The 9,889-nt window shown below is 41.9% G+C and overlaps 1 protein-coding gene across 1 annotated transcript; it reads right to left on the bottom strand.

The window, feature by feature from the left end:
• Positions 1–973: 973 nt before the first annotated feature.
• Positions 974–8,273, bottom strand: LOC121880372 (amino acid transporter AVT1I-like; the record flags this gene model as incomplete). Its single annotated transcript, XM_042387527.1, has 8 exons — positions 974–1,491; positions 2,223–2,386; positions 3,319–3,391; positions 3,590–3,723; positions 4,050–4,137; positions 4,592–4,745; positions 4,885–5,011; positions 8,144–8,273. Coding segments are annotated over 8 exons (1,071 nt in total), but the record flags the coding sequence as incomplete, so codon positions are not given.
• Between the last annotated feature and the right edge of the window lie 1,616 nt (positions 8,274–9,889).

Genomic DNA, 9,889 nt, shown 5'->3' with positions numbered 1-9,889 from the left:
CCACATGCATCATCCATCGCCACCATGTCCAAAAAGCCAGCTACTACATCATTCCCAAAGACCTGGGGGTGCTGGTGGTAGAGTGGTACCGCTCTTGCCTTCGCAAGCGAGATGTCACGGGTTCGATTCCCGGGCTGGTGGAAGTTGTTTGGACATACTTCCTAGTCCCCATTAGTCCCTGTTCACCTAGCAGTAAAGTAGGTACCTGGTGTAAATCGAAAGTTGCGAATTCGTATTCAGGGACAAGTTGTTGGAGCTTCCAATAGCTTGATGACATAAACCATTGACTCTTCAGGATTCTATGCCCTTGACTCTTCAGGCTTCTACGCCCTTAACTCGTGAGACATAAAGACAAGCATGAACTTAGCATGCTTCCCTGTTGGGCACTGTAAACGCTTCTGTGCTTCACCTTACACAAGGATGTAGGGGAGTGCCCAATAAATAATAATAAAAAAAAAATTCCCAAAGACCAAGAAATCAAGACAGGCAATTACACTGGAGCAGAAAATCAAGGTGCTGGAAGCCCCGCAGCAAGGAAATGGTGCTTCAAGTGTGGGGTGCCAATTTGGACAGTGATGTGGACAATGAGCTGGTCGGGTTGAGCTCTGCATCTTCAGAGAATGAATTGCTTAACTAAATTTGAGTGAAAATCTATTTTAGATAAAATAAAGTAATTAAAAATAAGTTGAGAGGAAAGTGAAAGAGCTTGGTGAGTCAGACGAGAGGCGGGCAATGTGCGGCGCCAGTGTGACCACCCTCTAACATCAGCTGATCGCTAGTAAACAGACCATTTTGCATCCCTTAATTTTAGCTGTGTTGATTTATGAGTGTTTGTTTTAACATAATACTACAAAAAACAATATTTGTTTATTCTAGGAGATGGGCTGGATTGCATCTGGGTAGACTCTCAGTCTTTTTAGTATTTTGTGTTTCTCTCAAGTACCAAACTAAATTATTCCATTGAAACAACACTTCGATTTAGTGCGAATTCTGTTTAAAGCGACCTCTCTTGGAACGTATCTCGTGTTATATCGACGTTTTACTGTACTTTAGGGGGTTAACCTTTTTTCTTGTTGTAATGTCACAAGTTTAATACAGTACTTGCAGCTTTTTGGGAAAATGAAGATGGCAAAATATCCTGTGGTATATTTTTCTTAGTGCTAGTGTATTTCTCTGACATTTCTTATAATCTTTATAAAAATTTAGCCTCACAGATGATATTTCCCAAAAGCTTAGGAGAGACGTTGAAATATGACCAAACATCAAATACTCACTCATGAGAACAATCTATTATGGATTAGGAAATCCTGTTGAATCTGTTATAGCTGAAGCTGCAGTGATATTGATATAACATGGGGGAGCAAATTCCTTTAGCTTGACCACCTGAATAAAGCTCTCAACAGTTGCCGCGATGCATCCAACAGCTCCCAGACACATGATATTGGCAGCTAACACAACGTCTCTCACATCCACGCGGCCACTAGCTTTATGCTGTCAAATATTTGAAAGGGTTGCAGTAAGGAATCCCATTATATTGCTGAGATACGTGATCCACAGGACCATCTGCCAAAATATAGCCCAACGTGCTGTAAACCCTCACTATTTTGCACCAGCTAGGGATGCTTGGAGTCAAGTCAGTCCACTCACCCTCTTGAGAACCCCTTTCATTTGACTTCACCCAAGCCAGTAGTCTTAATGCTCACTGCCATGTACAAGTAACCAATCAATGCCTTGTTTCTGTAGTACAATATATAAACACATGACAATGACTCAAACATCAATATTCAGTATGTTAATATTATTTTTTGCACCCCAAGACTAAGACAGAGGAGCATTGTGTTCATTACTGTAATCTGGGTCTAATTTAATTCAACAGTTGCCAGTTAAGTCTTATTTTCACCTTTTCTGAGATGTTTCTCCAAGTCACTGATGGAGCAATGTTACTAAAGCATAAATAGAGAAAGAACAGAACTAATTTACTTGCTGGTCAGGAGGCTTGACCTAGGCAACATTCGGTACTTATATGAGAACTTAACATTTACATCATTGAAACTATGTACAACAAGTTTGAAGTTTCATAGTTTTTTCTAAAATTGTAAATAATTGTTAAATAAACCTAAAGAATGTGAAACTCTGGGGTTTACAGCATCATAATGGATCGTAGGATCAAACATGTTAATTATTATCATTTCTCTATAGACTAGATTATAAAATAAACTCACCTTAATAAGGATGTGGAAGGCTGGAGGGAAGATAAATATAAAGGGTGTGACAAGAAGACCGCCGACCAGCTCAATAGCAACAGCAAAATGTGGAATAGATTCACACACAAAGAGAACGAGTAGCATGACTGTTGTGCGTAGACAGATGCGTCGCCAACCAAACTCTGAAAATGTGTTTTAAGAGCATAAAGCAACAGCTAGATCAGAAATACTGTGGGTAAGTAAAGCACAGTACAGAATAGTCCTTGACAAGACTTTCAAGAGCAATGGAGGGATCCTACTTAGACCACTGGTGTCCTTCCCTCAGCATGGCCACCTCTAGTGGATGGACATCTGGTAAATTAGGTTGCTAAGTAAGTTAAATACAGGTACACCACCGATTTTCCGGCACCCTTGGTTCTAAAGCCTTGCCGGATTACTCGTTTTGCCGGACCAACCAAGGTAACGTAGTAATAATTCAACAATACACTTGTGACCCACTAATTATACACCTCCCGTATCTTTAAAGTACCATGGACTGATAGAAACTTAAATATTAAATGTAAGTTAAATGTGAATTAAATGCTTAAATGAAAGACATTAGTATAAATGATACATGTTTATTAGTATCAATGAAACAGGATTATTAATTATCTTGTATCGATATGGACTGGTGTTTACCCTTGACACCATCACTGACACTTGCATCTTTCTCAGAAGTCACACCTAGGGTTAAATGTAAGCAAAATGAGCTAAGAATCGCACAAAATCGAGGGATCACCCGCAACAACTGCAGTATAAACAACTAGTCTGGCAGTTGCGGGAATTTCAAGTGCCTTCTCGTAATTTTTTCTGCACTAAACAAGGTGCTGGACCATCAGTTCCCGGAAAATCGGTAGTGTACCTGCAATTTCTTTATACATAGATTGAGCAGTCAGTTTTTGGAACATTTAAATATGAAAATACTAGTAGCCAGAAACAACTTGCTTATTACCATTACATGATACTCAGCTGTGACTAAACGTTATTATTTTAGTATTGGTTACAAAGAAAGTAACCAAAACGACCAACATGATACCAAAACAAATGAAAGTGTCAGTCAACACACACTACTCACCGTCAGGAATATGAAGGGAATTCTCAAGGTCTTGGAAAAGTGTGTTGATCCCGAGCACCAGGCAGAGGAGCAGCTGAAATATAGCTCTTGTCAACCATACTGTGATGCTCAAGTACACAGTGACTTACAAGACACACGATGCTGTACAATACAGTATTTATAAAGGTACAAGTATACTCCTGTGCCTGCCTCCCTTGTCTTACCTACATGTATACTCCACTGTCATATATACTTCCCTATCATGTACAGTATACTGCCCTGCCTCCCTTACCTGCATGGAGACAATGGCCATGTTGACGTATAGAAGAGGACCGGCAGAGAGGTTGTTGAGGATGTTGGCCTTAACAGATGACCCCAAGATAACAAAGGCAGCAACAGAGAGACTCACAAACAGACACACACTGCCTGTAACACAATAACTGACTGTGATATGTTTCATCTTGTATCGTTGGGGTCAAACATTCGCTCACACCCAAACTGAAGCAGTATCAACCTCAAATGAAATGAAACATCGCTCAGATCGGTTGATCTTCCGCCACACCCTGTCACACTAGGACACCACAGCCATATAATATAAACAATCAGTAAATTTTATGTGAAGAATAATATCACTAAGATAAATAAAATCACAGCAGGAACATCAAGGCAGCATTTGTACAGTTAGTGGACCATGCAGAATTCCTGATGTAATAATTTATATGAAAAGTGTACACGAGTTGTTTGTAACTTACCAATAAAAGCAACTACGAGAGCATGTGGTAGGCGATGCTTCTGACGCATGTCCATCTGCACAGTCAGGATCATTGGGTGAATGTCAAACTGTTTGGGACAATAAATAATCAATATTCAATTACAAATGCAGACATTACTCTACTAAAGAAATAATGAAAATACCATCAAGAAAATATACACCATAAAAATCAAGCAAGAGTCTTTCAGACACAGACACCAAGTACTCCAGCAAGGTCACAAAGGGAGAAATATTTGGATTTTTTTTTTTTAAACATTACGAGTTCCTGCATGGGCATCTGCTGGGGGAAGGGCAGTGTCAAGGGAGAGAACTGGTTGGTTGTGTCGGGTATTAACGCGGTAATTTTTCTGAGGTCTGGGTAGATAAGCAGATTAGGTTAGGCTTTCTCCAACTGGCCAGACAACTATTATTTGTGGCAGTCATCAGGTATATCATTACCTTCCTCAGAAATAATTGATATATGAAGAGTAAGAGTTAGCTGGAAACAAAATAAAGCTGTTGCCACAACAAGTCTCGACCAACCTGGAATGCTACGGCAGCAAAACAATACGCGGCAGCAGCCAGAGAGGGAGTCACTGGGGCTGGATCACTTGTGTCAGGAGCATCAAGAATTAAACCTACGAGTGTTAAGATGCTCACAAGCACTACTGACGAGGCTCCAATCCACGTCACCACACTGTTGATTAAGAACCAATATATAAGTAAAACCCAATAATCCAAAAATTAGGAGAAAATACACTATGTTTAATTGATACTTGAAGACAAGGTATAATACCTTGGTGGCCTTAATAGTGTAGAGTATTGAGCTCTCTTACCCCAGGTCCTTTGGTGTGCCCAGCCAGAGGAGCGGTGTGAGGATGATGGTGGTGATCAGCAACCAGTAACAGAAGGAGAAATTAAGTCCTGCCAGCTTCTCCACTAACTGCTGCAGGGTCTCTGAAGCTGTAAACACCAATGACAACGATTATGTTATGTTTATGAATGATCTGTCTATACAAAGAAGTGTCTGAGGCTTAAAGGATTACACAGTAAGTCCTCGTTTAATGTTGGCCCGCTTAACATTGTCTCGGTACTAAGTCGCTTAACTTTTGAGACCAAAAATACATTCAACGTCCTGGTGATCGATACTACGTCGTTTTGCGTCGTCACGGACTACTTTCTATGGCGCTCTATCTGGACGCACTACACTCTCTCGGCTCGGCGCGCTGCCCTCACACGCGGAACGTCACAGCGTCCCCAGGCGATGCCAAGCCTGTCTCTGTTACGACTTCACATCATTGATGTGTGCTTTAGTGCTTTCGCTCTAAAACTGTACTCTAACCATTCGAACGTGGTGTGGTCATAGCCGCTGTGCTTGGTCTAACCCCTACAACGGTGCGTACTATCAGGACCATCGCTGACAAGATTAAGGTTAGTGCTGGAAGTGGTACTACTCTCAGTGCAACAAAAACAACTCGTACTAGAAATACAGTGATAGAAAAAGTGGAAAAGATGCTGGTTATGTGGATGGAGGATCAGAATCAATGCAATGCCCCTGTGAGCCTTTTGGTTATACAGCATAAGGCCAGATCCTTGTTTAACAACATCAAGGCAGAAGAGGGTGAAGGATCGAAGGAAGAGACCTTCACGGCCAGCCGAGGCTGGTTTCAATGATTTAAGCGCAGGTATAACTTCCACAATATTAAGATGACTGGTGAAGCTGTCAGCTCAGATACGGCTGCAGCCGAGACATTCCCACCAGAATTCAAACGGATTTTCCAGGAATGAGGTTACTCATCAAAGCAAGTCTTCAATTTGGCTGAGACTGGTCTCTTTTGGAAGAGGATGCCAAAGAGGACCTACAGGACAATATATCTCCAAGGAGGAGAAAAGAGCGCGAGGTTGTCTTTCTTCAAATGCAGGGAGATTGATTGCATCCTCTCTTGTGAACACCGATGAAAAGAATTTGTTCAACGCTTCTGCCTTATCCTGGTCAGAATCTACACAACTACCATCTTCAAGCCTCAGGTCCAATATGTCTACCTGTATTCGTGTTTTTAATTTTGACTGTGTAGCGGTAAAAAGACGTTGGGTTTGACTTGACCTCACTTGCAATCTGCCTCTGGAACTCTTTTTCAGCATTTCTACACTCTGACTTTGCTTGGTTCCTGGATCTGGCATACATCGTCCTGTCCTGCTCATCATTTGTCGTAACCCACGTCTCGAAATCTTGAGTTTTCTTTTTAACTTTACCGACCACCGTATGGGTCATGTGTAGCAGTCTCCTTGTATTCCTGAAGGCACTGGGTTTGGTTTTGGGTATATATTTATTGATCGAATCGTTGGCTTTACTGGCTATGATGTTCAGCATAGTATCTGCATTCTTATTCCTTAGTAAGTCAGGCCAGTGTATACTCATCTCCTCCCTCATCCTGTCGTAATTTCCTTTCTATTATTTGAACCTGGACCTGGTTTTGTCATGAACCAAGTAACAGTTATATCTAAAGGACAACATTACATGGTGACGGGTGCTGACTGAGGCTAGGTGTTCCAGCTTGGCCACCATACCCCCCTCGTTAGTTATGATGATGTTCAGAGGTTTGAGTGTTTACTCCCTTCTGTAGTGAGTCGGATCTTTAACATGTTGGAATAGAAAATTGTCTCTCAGAGTTTATGAAAAGAGTGGCTGGCTTATTTAGGTCGTTTGGCGTGGGTTCATTTCTCCAGTCGTTGTCGCCATAATTAAAGTCCCCCGTGACAAGGAGGTGGCGAGGGTTTAGCACCGTTACATTGTCAATTAAGGCTCTTAAGTTCCTCTGGTTTAATATACTACAGTTTGGGGATCTGTAGATACACCCGACAATAAGTAAGTCTCTCCCCTTCGGTTTAATGCTACACCACTTCGATTCTTCGAAAGCTTCTTCTGCCCGCACCCTCACTTGGCTGGCTCTAAGGTCTTGCCGAGCATAGATAACCACACCCCTCTTGCAAGTTTCCTGGGAAAGGTTCGTAAATGGGTCATATCCATTTATATTGAAATCACATTCCTCCAGTTCAATTCTCCTGCTTTTGTACAACAGTTCTAGAACACCTATTTTATCGGGTTGTTGTACCCAAGTAGTGTTTCCAACTCCACTCTCTTGCCAAGGAACGTGTTAGTATTAGTCTACACGACTTTCAAGTCGGAAATTGTCCTCGGTAATGTCTCTGGTCTTGGTATTGACTCTGGCCCCCTCCAATCTCTGCAGCTGCAGCATTTACTGTATCATACAATTCATTGGCTTCACCTGGAATTTTAGGACAAAGATGATCTGTTAGTATCCAGAGCCTCTAACACAATACACACCATGAATTCATTCAAACTCAGAGTCCTCATCAACAACGTGGAGGTCACTAACCTGAACTGATCAAATATGATATCAAGAACAAGAAAAGATGGTCACTACCCTCTAAAGGTTGCAGAAAGTCACAAAACACTGAGTACAAAATCACTTCTTAGAATAGAGGAATGAGGCAATGTTTTGTTCCATATGGACAAGTAACAGGAGTGAATACAGTACTGCCTTACTTCATACAGTATAAACCTCTCATGAAACAGGTGATACAGAAGACCCAAAAACCCATTAAAGAACAGACACCCAGATGACCCGTTGAGAAGTTATCATCTGCTCCTGACGAGAAACAAAACATCTTCCCTGGCAATATGCATCCCAGTGACATGTGCATGATCAGTTGGAAGGAGAGACCTGGGATTTTGAATTAGATAGTCAGCTCTGGTTGGCTTTCATAGCAACTGTTGGGTCAGTGCTAGACTTTGTTTACTAAGATGTGGTTCAGTTGGTTGAGTGGTTGCTGATGCAACATTTACAATAATCCAACAAGACAAGTGTCCGGTTCTCCAACATGAAGACAGCCACCTGAATAAAGGGGTGTCTCACAGGTCATATGTTATAGGACCTGTAGGCTTTAAAATTTCATATTTTTGAGCAATTTAATATCGAACACTTAAGTAAAAGATCATTTGTCCTGAAAGTAAGAAATAAATGGGTGATTATTTGATGGAGTATACAGTAAGGTGCCGTAATAATGACTCACCAAGGAGCATGAACGGTACAGCTGCTCCAAATATTGCTAGATCTTGCATGACGGTCACCACTCGCCTCAGTATGATGCCTCCCACCTTCTCTGCCAGGGCGGGGTATGGATACCTGGTGAAGAGGAGCACCTTTAACCGCAAAGAATTGTTAACTAATTCTACTTAAAAACCATATCACATTCTCAAATCATTATTATATACTGTACAGTATTCACAAGGGCAATTCGTATAAAATTAACTAAACATGTAAGTAGAATGAAAGTATCTGAATAAAAGAATATGTTAAGGAAAGTGAGGCACAGAATATATAAGAAAAATAAGCATATATTAGCATTGCACAGTATTGCCAAGTGCACTTATAAATGCTAAATAAAAATGATAACTTAACTTCCATTCACAGTTGTACCCATAAGCAAACACAAGGGGGACACTTATAGAAAAAAATATAACACATTTATTGAAGGAGTGTTGAGTGATGCGGTGACTGAAGCCATGCAGTACAGTACTTTACTTTAAATTACTTTTATCCTCTTCACCACTATTTAGCTTGTTAGCCGTTTGGGCGATCGGTCACGTCCCTATTACTTTTCTTTTTTTTTATCTTCACCAATTGATCGGCTCGTTAGCCGCTTGGGCGATCGGTCACGTCTCTGTTACGCACTGCTGGCAAGTACTGGGCATGCACCACCTCCTGAATGCTCCTGAACTTGCTCCAGTGTTGGTCAAGTCTGGTCTTGAAAGAGCTCACACTCGGTGCCGTCACAACACTTTCTGGTAGATTATTCCAGGAGTTCACAACTCTCACTCCAAAAAAGTTTGCCCTCACAGTTTTCTGGACTTGTGGCTTCTTCAATCTTGAGCTGTGACCCCTTGTGGGGCGAGCGTCTGCCAGCTCCAAGTATGGACACTCGACTGAGCAGTGCCCCTTGAGATGCTTATACACCTCTATTAGGTCAGCCCTTGCCCGTCTGTAGTATAAGCTAGGCAAGTTCAGGCGCTCCAAAATCTCAGGGTAGCTGAGGTGCCGAAGTGCAGGTACCAGTCTGGTGGCCCTCCTTTGAACATTTTCAACCAAATGACAGTCCCTAGCATATCTCGGGGACCAGACGGGGTGACAGTACTCCAGATGGGGAAGCACTTCACTCTTGAAGATCGTTACGCGGGACGGACCGTCTAGATATCTGAATGACCTTCTTATAAGACCCAATAATTTATTTGCCTAATTTACCCTCATCTCGCAATGACCTGAGAACTTCAGCTCATTGTCAATATACACACCTTGGTCTTTCTCACATTCAGTCTCAAATAGTGCAGTCTCTTCATCCCGTTGGAACATATGATACGCCTCCTTACCATTGGTACGGCCCAAGTGCATCCTCTTACACTTCGTGACATTAAATCTCAGCAGCCATTTCTTCGACCATTCTTGGAGCTCACAGAGATCCTTCTGCAGCTCTTCACAGTCCGCTTGATTCTTGTTTTCATGAAATAACTTGGCGACATCGGCAAACATTTGTATGGAAGAGTGTACAACGTCAGGCATGTCATTTATGAAACAAACAAACAACAGCGGGCCTAATACACTGCCCTGTGGTACCCTGCTTGTGACAGGTTCGGATGATGATTTCGTGTCATTAATCATCACACGCTGCTTGCGGTCATGTAGAAAGTCTTCTATCCATGCAAGGACATTTCCCCGAATTCCGTACCCTTCCAGTTTGATTTTCAGCCTCTCGTGGGGTACA

The sequence above is a fragment of the Homarus americanus genome, unplaced genomic scaffold (genome assembly GCF_018991925.1).
Source record: "Homarus americanus isolate GMGI-L3 unplaced genomic scaffold, GMGI_Hamer_2.0 scaffold11058, whole genome shotgun sequence".
NCBI lineage: Eukaryota > Metazoa > Arthropoda > Malacostraca > Decapoda > Nephropidae > Homarus > Homarus americanus.
This window is presented reverse-complemented; position numbering and strand designations above follow the sequence as displayed.